Below are 21,736 nucleotides of genomic sequence, written 5' to 3'. Positions count from 1 at the left end.
CCAAGTCACAATGCCACAGCTACCGGGGTCCACTGCGTCAGGGAGAGGGTAACCTCGAAGGACTCGGTCCCCAGATCCGCACAGATAACCAGCCGAGGCGACCCCCACCGGCAGGCCTCGCCGAGCCGCGGGCTGGCGTAGCAAGGGGGCACCGACTCCGCCACCGCTCTGCGTCTCCGCTCCGCTCCGCTCCGTACAGCTACTGCTGGACAGCTCCAAGCCTCGTGCGGAGCCGTCGCCGAATCCAACTCCACCAGCCCATGCACCACCGCGGACTTCACACCTCAGGGGCCGATCACCCCGTCGCGCTCCGAGGGTCGGGAGACGCGCGGCTTCCAGCTCCCAATCGGGTCATGCAGCGGGGTCCGATCTGGGCTACACCGGCCAAAATCTCGTCCCCGACGGCGCTAACCAGGCTCAGCGGGCTCTCCACACATCCACCGCAAGCACCAGGCTCGGTGGCCGCTTGATCCGGGGGGGGAATCAGCGGTTCCAAGCGGTGCAGAAATTCAGGGGTCCGGGAGCCCTCGGCAAGTGCGACCGCTCAGCCCGCCATCTTGGCCACGCCCCCCTGGACACTTTTAAAGGCTATCTTGCGGCCATCCCTGCTTTTCTTCGGCTACCAGATCAGCCATCTTTGTATAAGTCCCCTATTGTAAATAGATTCTTTAAGGCCATTACTCATCTTTTGCCTCGATCTCCTTTCGTTATGCCCCAGTGGGACTTGAACCTGGTCTTAATTATCTTATGTGCGCTCCCTTCAAGCCTCTTCACAACTGTCCTCTCAGGGTCCTCACTCTGAAGACCGCTTTCCTTATTGCTTTCACCTCTGCTCGCATGGTGAGTCAGCTTCAAGCTCATTCTTCTAAGCCCCCTTTCTTCTCTATGCATCTGGACGAAGTTGCTCCTTCCAAAAGTGGTTACAACCTTTTACATTGGACAAACCATTACTTTGCTCACCTTTTTCCCACCTTTTCCCCCTTCCAAGGAGGAGGAGAGACTCAACCGCACAAAAGATTTACGGGTGGATGATCAACTCTTCGTTGGCTATGCAGGTGCCAAGAAAGGTCGGGCTGTCCAGAAGCGTACCATCTCTAGATGGGTTGTCCTTCGTATATAAATTTGCGACACATTGGCTAGAAAGGAACCTCCGATGGGGCTCCAACCTCACTCCACCAGAGCTACAGCTGCTTCCACTGCTCTTGCATGTGGAGGTCCACTCCTTGACATCTGTCAGGCAGCCATGTGGGCATCTTTGCACAAAGTTCACCAGACATAACCACCTGGGTAGTCAAAGTTCGGAGGGATGGCTTTTTTGCCCGTTCTGTCCTCCAGGACTTTCTCGTGTGAACTAGGTTCGCAAACCCTCCTCCAGGGTTGGTATTGCTGGGGCATCTATTCTAAGGTAAGGAATCTATAGCTAACAGTCTCTTTCAGATTAACAAGTTACTTACTTTTGGTAACAATGTATCGGTAAGAGACATATGTTAGTTATAGATTCCTTACCGCCCCACCCATCCTCCCTGCTCCGCAGACTGACTTCTAGGGGCAGAGACTCCCTTGCAGGCCCTAGTTTTAGCTCACCAGTGGGCCGTGTCCTGCATGGCTCTGCGCTTTTGGCGTGGAAAATTGTGTCAGAACTGACAGCGCGCAGGGTCGGCATCTAAATAGGCACAGTGACATAATCCTAGCGGACGCGATGCAGACGACGAACGTGGAGGCGACCGAGAAGGTGTTCCGAATCCAGTCTGACCCTTGGGGGGTAATTCTAAGGTAATGAATCTATGACATATGTCTCTTAAAGATGCATCGTAATCGAAGGTAAGTAACCTGTATAGCCTGACTGCTGCAGAGTGACTTGTTCAAATAACAAGGCCTGGGCAGTAAACTCTGCTCCTTTCGCAGGATTTTACGCATTCTGCAGAGCATGCAGAGTTCTGAAAAGTTTTTTTCTTTGGTTCGTGAGGAAAATCCAATGCTAGACCACCTCCCAACAAGATTTCTCAATGCAGGTGGTCGAAGATGGTCATTGAGAAACCATCCGTTTGTGTTGAGGAAGGTGCCACTCAAGTAGAAAATCTACTTGAGCGGCAGAAAGAAACCGCGCCCTCTGGTGCTGCGCATGGTGCCCTTCGCGTTGAGTGACCTAACACACTCTACCACTTGCGGAACTCCGCGTAGCTTCGCTGAGTTCAGTGGCGAAAAGACCCCAGGCTTACAAGTAACCCTTTTTTGATGGGTATCATCCCTCCTTATTTGTCACTGATTGTAATGCTTTTATTAAAAGTGCTGAAACATACGTTTTCCCCTTCTCCTTTTGTCATACTCTAATGGAACCTTAATACATCACCCTGCCAGTGTTGTATGTTCCGCCTCACCCATTAAAGGACGAGAAACACCATTGTTGGGAACCCAAATGAGCACTCTGCTTCTACATCGATCATACAAGAGACCGCCAGGTGGACAATCAGGTCTTTGTGGGGTTCTCAGGAGCAAAAACAAGGCAAGGCTGTGTAGAAGAGTACCATCTCTTGCTGGACTTTGTGCTACGTAAAGATCTGATATGCATTGGCTAAAAAGCAGCCTCCAGAAGGACTGCCTGTCCATTCTTCTAGGACCAAAGCTGATACCACTGCATTAGGATGAGTCACTGTCCTAGACATTTCCCAGGTGGCTACCTGGGTGTCCATAGATATGTGAATGCCTATACTGACTTTGCTACTGGAAGTAGTGACCCTATTGTCCTCTCAGATGCAGACTCAACGCTGGTTTAACTTTGACCAAATTCCGAACCGAGTAAGACCGTGGCTTCTACACTCTCATTACCACAAGGCATCATTCTTTAAACTCCCTTTTTGGAATGGACTCTAATAATTATTATGACCAGGTGACAGGCCTGCAGTGGTGGCTTCGGGGCCATGATTGGGTCAGCGGCAGTCCCCCTCTTCCTTCCCCACCCCGAGCAGACATTGGTGACCGATGCATCGCTTCTGGGCTGGGACAGCTACTTGGGAGATGTGTAGATCAAATGCAGTTTCCTGACTCCATATCAATCTTTGTACTGAAAGTGTTCTTGTCGTTCATCAGTGGGAGGCTGGTACATGTGCTCATAGACCACACCAGCACCATGTGGCTCTGCAACAAACAGGGCAGTGTGGGATCATAGACTGCCTTTCTACTGATAACTTTTCTGCCTGAATTTTCAAGTTCAGACAGACCGGACCCCAGTCATCCTTAGTGGCTGCTGATTGGGCACGGAGAGTTTGGTATTCATAACTCCTGGGCTTAAACATATGTCCTCCAATCAAGCTGCCCTCTGGGAGGACCTACTGTTGCAGCAACAGGCCGGGGTTCTGCACATGAGCCTTTGCAACCTCCACTTTCTTGTGTGGAGATTGAGCGGTGACAGCTGAACAGCTTAAATCTGGTGGCTGATGTCATCCTGGCAGCCACGTCGTAAAATTTACAGAAGTGTGACCCATATACCAATTCAGGAGTGGGTAAGGAAGATGCATTAAGAAACAATGTCCTGACAGGTAATAGTGTATAGTCAATTAATTATGCATGCACACAGCATACTGGAATGGCTACAACACGTGTTTCCCTTTTCTCTGTTTGTAATGCCCAAGTTGGACCTTAAACTTGCCTTTACTATTTTAATGTGTACTCCAAACCTCTCCACAGATGTCCTTTGCGGCTTCTCACTATTAAAGTTGTCTTCTTGATTGCCATCACCTCAGCACAGCTTGAGTGAGTTTCAGGATTAGTGTGTTCATTCAGCAAACATGCAGGGGGGACATCACTTCCGCAACAGCAGAACGCAGGGTAGGTCAGCCACTAGACATGATCACCGACGTCGGTATGCTACTGAGTATCTATTCTGCCCCACGCGATTGGTGCCCCAATAAACTTTTAATTGGGTTTTACCCAGAAGGTATGCTATACATCTGTGTGACTATTTTAGGGAATGGTACTATACACTTGCACTGACCACCCCTACGTGAGTAGATAAGGATAACTGGTCCTGAAGAAATGCCATGTTCACTTGGACAATAATAGGTATGAAACATGTTGACCCAATATTTCCTTGCCTATAACTTGCTCAAGTGGACCATTATTTCCATCTCTCGCATGAATCCACGTTTTTAATCATAACATGGGAACCCAGCAATTAAATTATTCTTTTTGGGCTCCTATAGTTTTTTGTACTGCACATTTCCTCCTATATACTCACTCCATTCACACACTTCTCTATCACACCCCACGCTTTACATAGGCAAAAAGAAAAGAACTCTGGCAAAGAGCCCCAGTTGGGGCCCATTGGGCATTGCAGTGTCGTCCCAACAAGGAGTTCGAGGCATGACACCATGTGGGGTGTGTGAGGAGAGGACCATTGCTCCTAAAGGAGCACTCCCCCCCCACCTCCCCCCCCCCCCCCATCTCCTCCTGGTAGACATTCATCTTTTCATAGGAACTGCATACCTCTTCACCATACACCACCTTCTTCTCTGATAAGCTGGTTCTGCGAACTAGAGACTCCTTTCTACCGAACGTTGTGACGCCATTCCACATTGGTCAAACCATCACTCAAGCAGCGTTCTATTATCTGCATCACCCCTCTGTGGAGTAGGGACACCATTGCTTAAAGAGCTCTCGGTTTCTACAAATCCATTGTACCAAAGAACATTTGGTGGATGATCGGCTCTTTGTGGGGTTTTCGGGAGTGGATAAAGGCAAGGCTCTGCATAAGCATACCGCCTCTTGCTGGATCGTGTTGTGCATTAAAATCTGCTATGGAGTGGCAAATAAGCAGCCTCCAGAAAGCTTACAAGCCCGCTCTGCCAGGGCCAAAGCTTCTACCACTTCGTTAGCATATGGAGTCCCTGTCCTAGATATTGGCCAGGTAGCTAATTGGGTATTACTAGATATGTTCACAAAGCACTATTGTCCGGACAGCCAAGTCTGTTGAGATGGGAACTTTGCCTGGTTGGTTCTGCATGACTTTCTGGTTTGAATACACTAACAGCCCACCTCTCATAGGTACTGCTTCGGTATCTATTCAAAATGTGAGTAATCTGCATCCTGAAGTGCTCTTTTTGGTAGAGACTCTAGCTGCAGATTCCTCGCCCGTCCTTCCCTGTTCTGTGATTGGACTATTAATAAATCTAGAACTCTGCACACTAGTCGTTAAATTCGCTTTTGGGGCTCCCATATGGATGCTCTGACAGTCTTTAAACAACTGATATTATTGCACCGCACCACCTTTCAGCGTGCAGAGATACTAAGGAAATGTTTCTGGATCCAGTCTGACACCTTAGGAATATTCAAAAAGTCCGGGATAAATAGCCTTTACTGAAAGTAAGAAACTTGTTCATGTCTTTTGTCATTTAATTGAAATTTTGTATGTTGTAAGCAACGCTCTGTAAACATTTGACAAGATGTAGTGTTTTTCTGGAGAATGTATTACCCTTGTACATTATAGACTTAGATTATTAAGGTATTATGTCAAGTCTCAATAGTTGAAGGTAAGTAAATGTCTTGTTGCCTCTGGATACTGAAGAATATGACTTTGTATACAATATTATAGTTGTGTGCAAGTGGATCATATTAAAAACTATTGCAAATGATAGACTTTGTTGAAATAACTGTTCGTCATTTCTTTTTAGGTCCTGACCAAAATGATCATAAATTGCAAACAAGATCACATCAAAAGAAATCTCATCCTGGGTCAGCTGGAGTTCCTTCCGGATCGTCAAGGAAACTTCTTCCCTCCACACCCACAATAGAGCTTTGCAAAACAGTACATCTTGTTCAAGGAGACAGGTACATTAACATTGCACAGTTTCAGATGACTTGTTGGATATCTTAATTTATAATGTAGCTACTACAATGTCTTTTTTCACATGGAGTTTTTACAAATTTTCCACTACTTGCATATCCAGCAATACGCTGCAATAATATTAGATCCATTATATTTACCATAAACAGTTACCTATTGTTGGGCTCTGCCCTCTCTGCAGGGTCACCCCAAACATTTTGCCTTCACTCTAGCCAGTGTTAAAATGCTTGTGCTATTTCTTCTAATCATGGTAACATTGGCTTTCCTCCAATTGGCACATTTAACCCACTTGTAAATACCTAGTATAGTATTATTACATGTACCCATGGCCTGTAAATTAAATATCTGAAAGAGTCACGTTAGTGATAGATTCCTTACCTTCGAATATCCCCAGACGTCAGACTGGATCCGGAAACTTTTGCGTAGCAGTACCCTTGCGCGTCGGTAGGCGTCGTCTGCGGCTTTGCGTCCATCGTCGGCATCGTGGGCGCCGTGATGATGTCGTCTGAGTAATTAGACGCCGCCTCCGCGTGCTGACGTCAGTTCTTCTTTTTTCCGTGCCAGCAAGCGCAGATCTGGAAAAAGCAGTAACCCTTAGTCAATTTTTTACTAACTTTTTTGGATCTTTTTCATCATTTCTCGAAGTCTTCTCGACTCCGATTAGTGCCGTAGGGATGCCTTGTTTCAAGCACTGCGAGGATTGTGACCGCACGCTGTCGGTCACGGATCCTCACCACCTGTGCTTAACTTGTCTAGGCGTCGACCACGACGACAAGGCCTGCTCCGACTGCCGGGCCCTCTCTTCGAAAGCCAGGCTGGAGCGGTCCCGAAGGCGACTCGAACTCCGGCAGTCGGTCCCGCGCCGTGAGAGGTCCCGGTCCCACAGGAGGTCGAGGGACAGGCCGTGCGCTCGTAGCCACCACAGTTCCGAGAGTCGGCACCACTCCTCCGGGTCGAAGTCGTCGTCAGGTAACCAGCACAAGAAGTCGAAGAGGTGTCATTGCTCTTCTGACTCCCCCCGACGCTCGCGCGATGTTGCCGGGCGTTCGGGTGACACCCCCCACGCGGCCCCTTCGGGGTCGCAGGCATCACGTCCTGCTCCACACCCTCCGGTCCCTGGGCGAGACGCGACGCCGGAGGAGATCGAGCGCTTCCTCGTGGCCATGAGGTCCCTTTCCCCTCCGAGGGGCTCCGCGGCGCCTCCAGGCCCAGCGGACCTGTCTGGGGCCCCTAGCGGGTCGGGGGCTTCGACCCAGACGCCGTCGGGTGCTTCGGCCCCGGCCCCTCCTGCGCCTTCGGGCCTGGGGCCGCAGGGCCCCACTGTCCCGACACCGTCGGCACCTTCGGGCCTGGCGCCGCAGGGTAAAGCGGTCCCGACGCCGCCAGCACCTTCGGGCCCGGTGCCGCGGGACCTCACTGGACCCTCTTCGGGATCTGGATCTTCACCGGTGGACCTTACGACCCCCCCAGCGTCGGTCCGTCAGGTGTCGCCTCCGGCGCCGTCCTCGGGCGGCGCCGCCCCCGATGCCTCCCTTGCTCTGCCTCCGACGTCGGAACGGCTCCGCTTGGCGCCGCTTTTGATGCCGTTTGGAGATTTCCAATTCTATGAGTCGGCCCCATTGATTGAAAACCCTGAGTATCAGGAGATGGGTGATGAGGAGGATTGGGAGGGGTCTGATGACTCTCTGACCCAAGCGTGTCAGTTTCAAGAGGACTGGACAGGGGAACTGGGAGAGGCCAGTGGCCTGGACACCTCTCCAGACACTGGTTTTGTCTCTCCTCCTACCGTGGCTTCGGAGGAGGGGGCTACCTATAGTGTGGTGTTGATGAGGGCTGCCAAGGCCTTGGGACTTGAGCTCCCCGTCACGGCCGTGAGGACTAACCTCCTCACTGAGGTCCTTAAACCGCAGTCCAGCTCGGCTGAGCCTCTGCTGCCCTTTAATGAGGCCTTGACTGACGTTCTTCTGGGCACTTGGTCCAGGCCCGCTATGGGTTTGCCCGTAGATAGGAACGTGGCCAGACGCCCGGCCCCGGCGCAACCCATGTTTCCTGTCCACCCACCCCACCCCGATAATCTGGTCATCCAGACCTCCAATTCCCAGACCGTATTCCGGTCGGCTCCGCCTGATCGGGAATCCAAGAGGTATGAGAATTATGGAAAGAAAATATTCTCCTCCCTTAGTTTGGGACTGCGGTCTTCCAACACAGCATGCCTATTGGGCCGCTACACCCACTTTCTGTGGGAGGCGGTTGCGGAAGTGCTGCCAGGGTGTCCGTTGGAGGTACGGGCCAAACTCGGCCAAGCCCTTGTGGAGGGTCGGGACGCAGCCAAATATTCTATCCGGTGTGGGCTGGATACCACCGACTCACTAGGCAGAGCGATGGCAACGACGGTGGCGGTTAGCCTGGTTGAGGTCTGCCAACTTTTCGGCAGATGTCCAAAACACTCTGATGGACATGCCGTTTGATGGCCGTCGCCTTTTTGGCGACAAGGCAGACCATGCGCTTGAGCGCTTTAAGGAATCCAGGGCTACGGCCAAGTCCTTGGGCCTCTCTGCCCCGTGCCAGCAATCGGGTGCCTTTTGCTCCTTTCGTGGCCAAGGAAGGGGCGTCCCCACACGTGCTGCCAGCCACTCGCTGCAAACTAACTTCCAGCGCGGTGGCGGCCGTGGGAATCGCCGTGGAGGCGGTCGGGGACAACGGCGAGGCCAGTCCAAACATTCCCCCCAGCATCCGCCTCTAAACCCTCCTAGTCCATGCTTCTCGGCCCATGTGACACCAGTGGGGGGCAGGGTTCGCCCTCACCACTCTCACTGGCGCACTGTCACTTCGGACAGGTGGGTGTTGCAGATCGTCTGGAGAGGCTACTCACTCCCCTTCGAGACGACCCCTCAAGCCATGCCACCACAACACCACCGCGTATCGGGGGATCACTGGCGGCTTCTGCAGGAGGAAGTTTCGGCCCTCTTGGCCAAGGGGGCCATCAAGCACGTTCCTGGGCCAGAAGTAGGACGTGGTTGCTACTCCCACTACTTTCTGGTACCCAAGAAGGGCAAAGGGGGCCTACGCCCTATCTTGGACCTACGGAACGTCAACGGCTTCCTCCGGAAGGAGAAGTTCAAGATGCTGACTCTGGCTCAGGTCTTAGCTGCCCTGGACCCAGGAGACTGGATGGTAGCGTTGGACTTGCAGGACGCTCATTTTCACATCCCTGTCCTGCCTGCCCAATGGCGTTACCTGCGGTTCACGGTAGGCCACGAGCACTTTCAGTTTACCGTGCTCCCCTTCAGCCTTACCAGCGCCCCACGGGTGTTCACGAAGGTGATGGCGGTGGTCGTAGCTCATCTGCGCAGGTTAGGGATTTCAGTCTTCCCTTACCTCGACGACTGGTTGATGAAGGCGGGCTCGCCCCAGACAGTCGTCAGCCACATCCAGACGACGGCAGACCTCTTGCACCAGCTGGGGTTCTCAATCAATGTGCCGAAGTCACACCTGTGCCCCTCTCAGAAGCTCCTTTTCATCGGAGCGGTTCTCGACTCGGCACAGTTTCGGGTTTACCCACCCGAACAGCGGGTTCGGGATATACAGGCTCTGATTCCAATCTTCCAGCCTTTATCCCGGGTTTCAGTCAGGTTGACGCTGCGGCTTCTGGGGCTGATGGCTTCCTGCATCCTTCTGGTGCATCACACCCGTTGGGGGATGCAGGCTCTGCAGTGGGACCTGAAGTTTCAGTGGGCCCAGCATCAGGGCAACCTGTCCGACCATGTCCTGATCTCGGAGGGCACTGCGAGACAGCTGCAGTGGTGGCTCACCTACCGCGATTGGGTCAGTGGCAGATCCCTCTCCCTTCCCCAACCAGGAAGTTGTGGTTGTGACGGACGGGTCCCTCCAGGGGTGGGGAGGCCACATGGGAGAAGGGGAGATCAGAGGCCTCTGGTCTCCGGCGGAGTCCCGGCTCCATATCAACCTTTTGCAGCTGCGGGCGATTCGTCTAGCACTGAAGGCATTCCTCCCCTCTGTCCGAGGGAGTGTAGTGCAGGTGTTCACTGACAACACCACCGCCATGTGGTACTGCAACAAACAGGGCGGGGTGGGGTCGTGGACCCTATGCCAGGAGGCTCTGCACCTCTGGCAATGGCTGGAACATCAGGGCGTGACTCTGGTGGTTCAACACCTGGCAGGTTCTCTGAACGCCAGGGCGAACGAACTAAGCCGCCGGTGCATGATGGATCACGAATGGCGTCTGAACTCGGACGTGGCGCAAGGTCTCTTTCTGCAGTGGGGAGAGCCTTGGTTAGATCTATTCGCTACCGAAGAGAACGCGCAATGTCATCGGTTCTGCACGTTGGAATTTCCAAGGCGGCACTCGCTCGGAGACGCTTTTCGTCGCGAGTGGAGTTGCGGTCTGTTATACGCCATTCTACCTATACCACTTCTGCCCAGAGTGCTGAAGAAGATCAGGTGCGACCGGGCACAAGTCATCCTTGTGGCTCCGGACTGGGCACGAAGGTACTGGTATCCCGAGCTACTCAGTATGTCAGTCGATCCCCCGGTTCGTCTGCCTCTTCAGGAGGACCTTCTGTCGCAGCAGCAGGGGACGGTCCTCCACCCGAACCTGTCCAGTCTCCACCTCCATGCTTGGAGATTGAGCGGCGACAGTTGAGGCCATTTGACTTGTCTCCTGAAGTCTGTAACATCATTCTGGCGGCTAGGCGGCCCTCCACAAAGTCGGTATACGCCTGCAGGTGGAACAGATTCGTGGCATGGTGCACAGCAAAGGCTTTGGATCCTCTCTCTGCCCCTCTTTGTGAGGTTCTTCTCTGTCTTCTTTCTCTTGCCCAGCAGGGCTCTGCTCTGGGCACTATGAAGGTCTATCTTTCTGCCCTTTCAGCCTTCTTAAGGCTGCCTGATCAACCATCTTTGTTCAAGTCCCCTATTGTAAATCGATTCCTGAAAGGCATCACACGCACGTTTCCACCTGTTCCCTTTGTGATGCCTCAGTGGGACTTGAACTTGGTTCTTACATTTCTGATGTGCGCTGCCTTCGAGCCGCTCCACAACTGTCCTCTTCGCCTTCTTACTTTGAAGACTGCCTTCCTGGTAGCCATCACCTCTGTTAGGAGAGTGAGTGAGCTCCAGGCTCTATCCTGTAAACCTCCTTTCCTTTCAGTCCATCCGGACAAGGTTGTGTTGCGGACAAGGCCCTCTTTCCTACCCAAGGTAGTCACGGCCTTCCACATTGCGCAATTCATCACCTTGCCCACCTTCTTTCCGCCTCCGCATCCCTCGAGAGAGGAAGAGAGGCTCCACCGTCTGGACTCAAAACGTGCGCTCTCATTCTATCTGGATCGCACACGCCAGTCCTGGGTGGATGACCAACTCTTTGTTGGTTACGTGGGCGCTAAGAAGGGGAAATCGGTACACAAGCGGACCATCTCGCTGTGGATCATCTTGTGTATCCAGGCGTGTTACTCCTTGGCAAAGAAGGAACCCCCTGATGGGCTGAGGGCTCATTACACTCGAGCCACAGCGACTACAACTGCTTTGGGCCGAGGTGTGCCCTTGCAAGACATTTGCCAGGCGGCTAAGTGGGCCTCGCTGCACACGTTTGCAAGACACTATTGCCTGGACAGCCAAGTCCCGACGGTTGGCTTCTTTGGCCGTTCCGTCCTCCAGGACTTTCTGGTGTGATTATTGGTTCGCAGACCCACCACCGGGGTTGGTATTGCTGGGGTATCTATTCTAAGGTAAGGAATCTATCACTAACGTGTCTCTTTCAGATGCACAAGTTACTACTTGTGTAACGATATATCTATAAGAGACATTAGTTAGTGATAGATTCCTTACCGACCCACCCATCCTTCCCGTTCTGCGAACCGATATCTAGGGTTACGTCATCCCCTTTCAGGTCCCTAGTTTCAAGGCACCAGTGTTGGTTTTTAGCATAGCTCTGCATTTCTGGCGCGGACAAGCTGTGTCTAAGAACTGACGTCAGCACACGGAGGCGGCGTCTAAGTACTCAGACGACGTCATCACGGCGCCGACGACTGACGCGGAGCCGCAGACGACGCCTACCGACTCGCAAGGGTACTGCTACGCAAAAGTTTCCGAATCCAGTCTGACGCCTTGGGATATTCTAAGGTAAGGAATCTATCACTAACTAATGTCTCTTATAGATATATTGTTACACAAGTAGTAACTTGTGCGCTACAAGTGGGCCTGTATCACTTATTGAGCCATCCACTTCAGTAGCCTTTTTAAACATGTTGCAGTTATGCCATTGCAGCCTATGTGTGAAGTTTTAAACTGCCATTTCAACCAGGCAAAAGTAACCTTTTACCAATCCTAAAACGTAGTTTTTAATATAGATGTCACCCCTAAGGTAGGCCCTAAACATTTACTGGGGCAGGTTGCAGTGTATTTACAACGTTTGACATGTACTTTAAGTTTCACATGTCCTGACAGTGAAAAACTCTAAAATTCATTTTTCACTACTACAAGGGCAACATCTCCCATTGGAATAAATTGGGTTACTTTATTATATTTAATAAGTGATGACTTTTGTTTGGGAACAGATAGAAATATCTTGTTTATACTCAAATGAATTTTAATTTAAACCCTCTATAATGGTAAAGTTTGATTTTAAGTCACAATTCTGAAAATGCTACTTGTAGAGAGTTGACATTTCCTAGTCCTAAACATTTGGTGCCTGTATCATGGGTCACATGACTAGGTGTAGCTGGCCTTTGTGTGATCCTCCCAGTTCATATTACAAAGGGGGAGTGGGTGTTGGCACAATGGGCTATCCTGACCGGATTGGAGGGGCGGAGCCGTCCCCTACCACACTTGCACTGCAAAGGCGCTGCTTCAAAACACACCAAGAACTTCACAGTAGCATTTTGTGATTCTAGACATTCTAGGACCAGGGCGGAGAAGAAGGAAGTTCCAGAACCGGTGGGGGTGGGTTTGGGGGGTGTATGTGTGTGGGGGGAGGGGTGGGGGGGCTGCGGGGATTCTAGAAGTTTTTTTTCGGGTCTGGTAGCTTAGTGGACTAATGAATCCACTGCAGGGGCCTGTGTTTGACCTCATGGTCACAGGTTGAAATCCCGGCGGGTCCACTCAGCCGTTCATACAATTGAGGTCGATAAAATGAGTACCATTGAGTTGGGTAACAATAAACATCTGTTATTCAGCGCATTGAGACCCCTGGGTGATAAGTGCGCTTTACAGATACAAGTGTCATGTTATGTTACTTCAAAGCTAGCACCAGGTATCAATATTGGAGCCTCAGACCGGCTCCTGGACCTGTGAATACTACCGAAGGGCTTCCCTGCTGCTGGAAACCTGCTCAACTGTCTTAGAAGGAAGAATGAACCTGCTCCCTTCATCCCGGACTACCTGAAGTGACTGACCACCTGTTCAGAGCTACAGGGACATAACTGCAACTGCCAAGCTGACCCACTGCACTAGACCCGTCTGGACCTGCAACTAGACCCATCTGGACCTTAAACGGGACCTGCATGTGCCCTGCTGGCTTATGCGGGAGTGAGTTCCTGATCCACAATATATGCCTCCTGGGCCTCTTTTATGGCATCGGTTGAGCTCCCCCCCTGGAAGAAATCCTAACTTTTTGGCACTTCGTGTACCTGAATGGGCCAGTTTGTGCCATGATCTTGCTGACCGCCAAAGCAAAGCTCTGGTGAACCTGACTCTTCCTGCTGCACTGACTGCCAGCAACAGCTGACAGCATGAGATCTGCACTTCCCATACAGCATTGACTGTCTGCAGTGACCACCTACTCATCAAAGCTCCAGCAACGACAGTCTGCAAAGCCCGGTCTGCTCTTTGCACTACAGCGATGATTGTTCGTGAATCCTAGCTGGCACTTCCTACAGCAACAACCATCTGCAGCATTCTCCCTACTTCTCGCAGTCTCCTCCACTGCAAATGGCACTTATCGCACCACTCTTTGGGAAGGTAACTTTTTCAGCCAGAATTACCTGGTCCCTGTATCCAGCACGTGCTCCATCGTGGTAGGCCGAAACCTGTGACTTTCCGCTGGTCTAGCTCGTAAGTGGTGATTTGAGCTTGTAAAAGAGCCACATTGTTTGTAAATTAGCAGCAAGACATGGGTTCACTTGAATAGGTATGTGATACAGCATCACCACAATAGGAAGTTACTATCCAGTGTATGTCCAGATTGTTTCCCCGTCTCTTTTGTTGGCTGTACACCTATGTGTGCTTTAGCTATGCTAATCAGTGGTAAAGTTCCTGTGCTCCCCTATGAAATATGGTTCAATTAGCATATTTAAATTACCTATAAATACCTAGGATATGCTGCAAAGTGTGCCCAGTTCCTGTACATTAAATTCCACTAGTGTATTGTAGCACCTATTATGCCATCCATAACAATATAAGTGTAACACTTGGCTTCAGGCCTACCATTGTAGCCTAACTGAAGCCGTTTTTAAACTGCAATATGACCTGTCAAAGTAAATCTTTTAAACAGGTCTTGTCTTACTTTTAAATATTGTCTTCCCTAAGTAGGCCTTGTGGTTCATAAGGGAGGGTGCATGGAATTTAACAGTAGGACATGTAGAAAGGTAATGTTAGACATGTCCTTATAGTTACTAGCACCCAAAAGCTATTATATTGTGTTAAGGTGGCCTGTTAAATAGGGAAACAATGGTTTGCATTATAACATTTTAATAATGCTTTCTCTTGGTATAAAACTGCAAGAAATTTCAACCATGGACTTTTTGTAATATCACAACCCCAATTTACTGGTGAAGTCTGATCTGTAATACCTACTAAGAAAATAGTACTTTTAGAAAGTTAACTTTTCCCTGCCTCAATAACCCTTACACTCTATGCAGCCCTCCGCATGCTGGAGCCCTGAACGAGGTTTGAAAACTGCTCACTGAGCAGAGATAAATGCCTGGGTGTGGGAAGGCGTTTCTGTTCTTCTGGCAGGATGGCCCTTTGGGCACTGTGTGCAGAGGAACCTAATTTACTTCAAAGGTGCCTCTCCTATCACAAGCAGATTTCAGATGATAGCTGGACAGGCTCCTTCTTCTGTTGTCGCCAGTCAGTCAGGCTCCAATCCGAGTGGGAACAGAGTTTCCACTAGCATTTATTTAAAGTGACCACAGAGTTTGGGTTGCTCATTTACCAGGCCACATTTCTAGACTGGACTTGCAGTCTCTGCAAAAGTGAAGAAGGGTTTCACTAGCTTGGATTTAGGCAGAGAAGGCACACTGTGGGATTGTTTGCAGCCAGTCATACATGCACTGCTGACAAAATGGGTAGGGTAACCAGTGGGAACTTTTACTCCATTGATTTTATAGGGTCACCCCTATCCACAAATTGATATCAGGCATAAGTTTGGCATCCCCAGTACCCTCCTCAGAACACTACTACAATACTAGACCCAAGGAAGATCAGAAGAGGAAGGAATCTGTTGTCCGAGAACAGAGCAGGACTCAACTTGCTCTCTCATGTACCCAGAACAAAGTAGTGTACTTCAGGGGGGTCATAAAATGTGACCTCCTGTACAAGCTACAGGGACACACGGCAGGCTACAAGAGGCCTTTCCTAAAATTTCAAGCAGACCATTTGTAACTGGACCTGCTCTGGAACTTGCTGGTAACCTCCGCTCTAGTGAGTCCTGACCCCCTCATGCCATTTCTGAGGACCTAGAACCCTTGTCTGTTTCTGAGTTTTACCTACCACCTCTGAAAATCTGGATCTAAGAAAAACTATTTTTGCTCCAAAGACCTCCACAGGACAACGACAAACATATACAACCATGGTGCGTTGCTGCTGGCCTGAAGATTTCGGTTCCTCCCACTCTGAGCTTTTCCACAGCAGCAAATCTGATTTTGGGTGACCTCTTGAATGCATCTTTCCTCATGGAGCTCTTTCTACTACGGCATGGAGCCTAGCCCCATTGGAGGAATCCCACCTCCCAAAAAGTAACTAGTTGCATATGAAGAAATTTTGACTGGTCGAAGAGAGCAAATGTAGCCGGCTGGCGAGGGACCTTGCTTGGCCAGGAAACTCTAATGTCTATCTATTAGAGCTTTTCTGCAACAAAAAAAAGCAGCTGCTACACCAGGACTGCATACTGCAGTTATCAGGGCTTGTGGAGTCCTCCTCCGCTTCAGTTTACTGCGGTGTACCACTGAAGGTTTTGACCTATCATGTTAAGACAAAGTTCCAAGGTAAATCATCTGGGTCGAACAAGGTTTCTTGGGCAGCCTCAAATCATGTACGTTCCAGTCTAGCATGACCAGTTCACCGCGGTTGTCCCTTAACGCTCCTCTGTGTTGGTTTTTTTCAAAACAAGTTACATCAATATCTCCGGTACCCCTTATTGAACTTGTCTCGTTTTGGTGTCATTTTATTTATGAAAATGCATTCTATTTTTCTAAATTGGTTAGAGATTTTTATTATATCGTATTTTGACTATTACTATTTTTGCACAGCATAATTATTCTACACATTGACTCAAAGTTAAGCCTGTCTGCTCTGTGCCACAGCTAACCAGGGGTTGAACTGTCTAATTTAGCAACTTTAGTGGTTCACCCTGAGAAGGGTTGTGGGTATTAAAGGTGGGTAGTCTCTGTCCTTAACTAACAACCCAATTTCTTACTGCCACGTTCACATTCCCTCTTTTCTTGAGTCCTCCACCGGAAACATTTCGCTCCCCTTGTTCAACATTGCATGCCAGGTAATAAAACTCAAAGTAGTGATGTGAATATAGGCTCCTGCGGCCTTAAGCTGCAAAGAAGACAGGAGATGCTGCGCCAGACCAGACCATGCTAGCTATTAAAATGTCTCTCGCTCATTGCAGGAGGGGGGGGGCAGGGGGATAGGAGTATTGTATTGTATTGTAATCGCGTTTCTATAGCTCTTACTACCCCAATGAGGCGTTGAGGCTTTTTTTCGGCGAGTAGCACGCTACTCCAGAAGCCTGAAAGGATTAGTGTTGAATTAGTATAATGAAATGTGAAAGTAATTTGAGTGGTGAATGTTAGTTATTTGGATTGAGATGGGTAGCGGAGGGATAGAAGAGGAGAAAAGGTTTGCATTTATATAGGGCTTGATACCCCTGATGGGTTGTTGTAGCACTTTTTTGGCAATTAGCACGCTACTCCATATCACTCAATACTGACACTATAGATAAAAAAGACATCTGAAATCAAATCAAGCGAGGTTGTGATAATGGTTCTAATAACCCCAAACTTTCAGATTTAAGTAGTAGCATCAGCTTTTATTCGCATACATCAGACCATGTCTGTGCCCCAGCCTCAAATCTAGAAGCAGCTTGTACCCCAGGCCCTGCCATCACCACTTTTGCTCTATATCTCACTGTGAGAAGTTGGCCTGGTATATGATGATCCCTATTCTAGTGAGCACCTTGCACCAGTCCAAACAACCCTTATGGTGATGGTTGTAAAGTCAACCTTATAGACCAGCTATCCTAAAGGTAGCATGGACAGAGCAGTCTTAGGCTAAACTCAAGAGGGCATGTGAAGCCAGCTGTTTTTAATATAATGTAATGTAATGATACTTGTAAAGCGCACTGTTACCCCATCTCGGGGTGTCCTGGCGCTGAAGACCGCTAGGGAACCCGTCCTGGCTTTCCCTGTGAGATGGTCCCTTCTGGGTATCTCCAAGGTGAAACCAGACATCCCCGGCGTCTGTGGGGGGCCGTTGTAGAGATGAGGCAAGCTTAATGCCCAGAGTTGCCGAGTGTGATCCCTGGTTAGAGTAGACACCGATGCGAGAATTATCGAATCCGTTGACCCTGGTCCACAACCCTGCCGTGTCTGGAATTGAACCCTGGTCCCGGGCCGTTCTCTGCTTCCGGGTCTGCCGCCTCTAACCAGTGAGCCACACCACTCCACTTTACTATATGCAATCCCTTTAATACCAAATGAAAGGACACCACACAGGATATATATTCAAAATATATATGTATTTATTTCTTAACAAACCCCTGAACTCTTTATGAGCACAGAAGCACAAGCGCAAAACAAGTAACTTAATAGAATAGACAAAAGTTGCACAAATATGGATAGGCCGGGGTGGCCCGCTAAACCATATACTAAGAGTGGTATAAGTACCACGTCACAAACAATGGTAAGGCCTAGGGCCTTGGGAATCGCTGGGGCTACACTGTACTAACAATGGTTAGGGAGCAGAAGGCCCAAGGGATGCGTGTGCAGTGTCTAAAGGCACCCGCGTTTACAAATTGAAGTCAATGGGTGCGTAAAAATCACAAAGTTAAAGGTTTGGGAGTCTTCCGACTGGACTAGAACTTAACCACTGGAAACTAGGACACTAGTGATGTAAACCTCTACAGAAGCACCGTAGTACTCGCGTTACCTAACCCACAGGAAGCTGGTGCATAGGTCCAAAAGTGTGTCGGGTTTCGTTGTGGCGAACTATGGAGCCTTGGAGAAAAGATGCTGCAGGCGACCAGAAGAGAAGAGTCCGGTTGGATCCAAGGGTGGATCGAAGATGTAGAACACATGAACGCAGAGGGGACAGAGTCTGGGTGTTAGACCTGTCAGCCCTTTGGGTGGTCCCTCCTATTATTTATTTATTTTGTTCCCTTTTTGGCCTCCTAAGTTTTCTATTTTTTATGTCCACTGGGATTTTTGAGTGTTGTTCTGGGGGCTAGGTGCTACTTTGTCCCTATGACTTTTTGAGGTCTTAACGCTCTTTGTAGAAGTGGTGAATGCAGAGACACAAAATGGTGGCTTAAACTGCCATAATTTTTTACCTCAGGAGTTGGGTCCATAGGATTCCGAGCCCAGACTATAAAAGGCCAGAACCTGGGCGGCCATTTTGTGTGGACACAGAACCAGTTGGAGTGCAGGCTGTGGAGTTAGAGGGTTAGGAAACTCAGAGGGTTGACTTCTTGATCAAGGGTTGCTGCCTTACTGCTGTCACTGTCCCTCTACCCATAGATATGGCCCTGCAGTATGACATCCTTCATGGACTTGGTTGGGGTGTCCTGGCCAATTGAGAGGAATTGACCCCTAGTACTAGAATGGACCTGATAGACTGAGAAGAAGAAAAGGGAGGGGGGGTCGAGCTGAGTAGAAAGTTCTGCCCTGTTACCCCTGGCGTGGGAGCCTACCACAGTCCCTTGGAGCTTTGGAAGGGCAGGGTCCGGACGGAGTGAACTTGTCAGCCTTACTCTTCCCCTTCCCCTCCTGTCCATTGCCAACGTTAGCTGGGTCCCATCGGTTCCTTCTCACCGGTGCGGAGGAGTGCTGCTGGGAAGTGGTTCCCCCCCTATCACATTCCCTGGATTGGTGGCGCGGCCGCTGTGAGGGTAGCAGGCTGCCCTGTGGTCCTGAAACAGGCGATAGACCAGGAAGTTGCTGAGGCGCCCCACTAGCGAGGAATAAGGGAAGCCAGTGGCGGAGTGGCCGGGAGCCCCTGTTTACACTGTGGGGAAAGCGGAAGGCAGTGGAGCGAGAATGAGGAAACACTGCTCCCCTGCGCAGACCCCGTTAAGGATTTATCGAGATTGACAGGGAGCGGAGTGGCCTTGGTGAAACAGCTGCTTGCAGGCGGGTCTGGAAGAGGGCTTGCCGGCTGCATGAGGAAAAGGGGCGGCACCGCACTTCAGCCGCTGTTCCTCCGCGCAGGCCCAGTGGTGCGGCTCATTGAGGAAACGATGGAGGCGCTCGAGTGAGGAGACCCGGAGACGCGATCCCAACGCTTCGTCTGATCAACGCGACCTTTCCTCAGCGCAGGCTCTGAGGTAAAGCAACCTGGCTGTGCTGGGAAATAGACGCTGTGCACAGGAGACTGGCGATGAGGTTTGCTCGCGGTTCGATGGTAAAACTGATTGAAGCGGGATAACGGTGCTCCGCTATATAAGTAAGCAGGGTTCTGGTGAAAAGGTGAGGGACTCCAAAACAGAAACCCACGTCCCCGGTCCTAGAGACTAGACGGCCCAGAGGAGCTAAATTGGAACTGTCGGGCTGGTCTGAGGAGCCGATTTTGGAGGGACATTAAAGACGTGATCTGAGTTCTAATTAACCCAGCGCTTTTGCTGACCAGACTGTAAAATGACCCAGAGAGCCGTTGTGTTATAACTCCTGTAAATCTATGCAAAATATAGGCTGAATTATCTAGCGCTCATCCTGATAAGGAGGAGGGGGTTCTTTAACCTGTCTTAGGTTATGATGTGCTGATTTGAGTTAATGTGAAATGTTTCTTAAGTGATTCTCATACAATCCATCCAGCGAATGCCTAAATAGAAGTCACAAGTGTAATTGTTAACCCTTTAATTCTAGGAAACAGTGTACTGATGAATATTTATAGGTATAGGAAATTGATGTAAGAGGTGTCAAAAGTACATAACATTATTAAGCTGAACGGAACAAGATAACTTAAAGAACTTTTATAAAAAGTATCCGTATTTTTCTAAACTGGTGTGGTGTCATTTATTTTAGTGGCTGGGCACTGGGTTACTGTAAGTGATTGATGCGAGCATAACACAAGTCGCCTTGAAGATTATCCAAACCTGCTCTGTGCCTGGCTACCCTATGTGGACTGGTAAACCCAGGTCCAACATAATTGGTGTTCAGTGGTGGGATTAGAGCTTGTACTGGCATCCACTTAGCAGTAGCTTAGTGTGCTCCACAGACCTACACCTGGAGTTTTCTCCTGAGCGGACTCCCTAATTACAGTTTTGCTTTTCCAAATTCTTGCCTGGTGATGGGTGGAGGAAGCCCTCACGTGATAATATTCCTTGAATTCTTCCAAGTGGCTGTTTGATACCCTGTTGGCAAAATGGAATGTGATTTGGAAGAGTTGGAGACCTATACTGCGGCGCAACTCAGAGAATTTTGTCAGAGAAGGGGGGTGTTTTTCAAACGAGGTGCGAAAAAGAGTGAACTTCAAACTAACTTGAGGGCATGGTTGGAAGATCATCCAGAAGGGGAGAAGGAAGAGGGAGAGAGAGACCAGGACACTGACATCGGGGTAGATGTATTGTACCAACCTGAGGTGGAGAACCTACTGACAGGTCCCAGAACACTCTCAGGGGAGGGCAGCAGTGTCTCTGTGAGGAGCTTAACTGAAGCTGAACTAGGGGACCGGAGAGAAGAAAGGCAGTTAAAGTGGGAGTTGGCAAGATTGGAGAAGGAGAGGGAGGAAAAGAGGCCTGCTCATGAATTGAGTCTCAGAGAGTTAGACCTCAAGGCCCTGCAAATACGGGCTCCCAGTACTCTGTGGCAGCGAATCCAAAGACACAACTAGGGAACCCAGACCCTATTTGCCAAAGGACGTAGTCGCCAGCTACAGCGCAGTGGATGACATTGCGAAATGGTTGGCTGCCTATGAGGTCAAAGAAATAAACTGTTTCCCTTGAGAACTATACGGAATAAGCTCAAACTTAGCCTTAAGTCAAAAAAAGATAAAATCATGAACTAATGCGGTCTAAAACATGAAGTACAACAAGATTTATTAAAGTAACAAGAATAAAAACAATTCACATTTATGCATCATAAGGTTCCTAAGCATAACAATTAAAATTCCAACTAATAATACAATCTATTGTGACCTGCACAATATAAAAGACAGACAGAAAATTTGTAAAACATAAAAAAATTGTAAAATACAATTGGTACATTCAACGTTGTAATTTCATCACACCCTTGTTGTATAGCCACACATTTCATATAGACAAGGGAGGAAAGGTCTTGAATTGTACAATGGTTGTGCGTCGACGCGTTTCGGTGGTACTGGACGGGAATATGCTCCACCTTTATCAATACTAAGGTTTGATGTCTGTCTTGTTACTGGGTCTGAGAAATTACCCTATAATAGATATACATACAATTAATCGTCCATTCTCTTCAAAGA

At 49.5% G+C, this 21,736-nt stretch overlaps 1 protein-coding gene across 6 annotated transcripts in view; it reads left to right on the top strand.

The window, feature by feature from the left end:
- Positions 1-21,736, top strand: part of SSX2IP (SSX family member 2 interacting protein) — a 632,083-nt gene that overhangs the window by 539,265 nt on the left and 71,082 nt on the right. For all 6 annotated transcript variants that reach the window (XM_086954035.1, XM_086954027.1, XM_086954031.1 and 3 more), the window contains one exon: positions 5,667-5,823. In XM_086954035.1, coding sequence (XP_086810161.1) covers positions 5,667-5,823 — 157 coding nt within the window. The remainder of the gene's footprint in view (positions 1-5,666; positions 5,824-21,736) is intronic.

The sequence above is a fragment of the Lissotriton vulgaris genome, chromosome 1_1 (genome assembly GCF_964263255.1).
Source record: "Lissotriton vulgaris chromosome 1_1, aLisVul1.2, whole genome shotgun sequence".
NCBI classification, from domain to species: Eukaryota; Metazoa; Chordata; class Amphibia; order Caudata; family Salamandridae; genus Lissotriton; species Lissotriton vulgaris.
The sequence above is the reverse complement of the archived record's forward strand: the minus strand, read 5'-3'. Positions and strand labels throughout refer to the sequence as shown.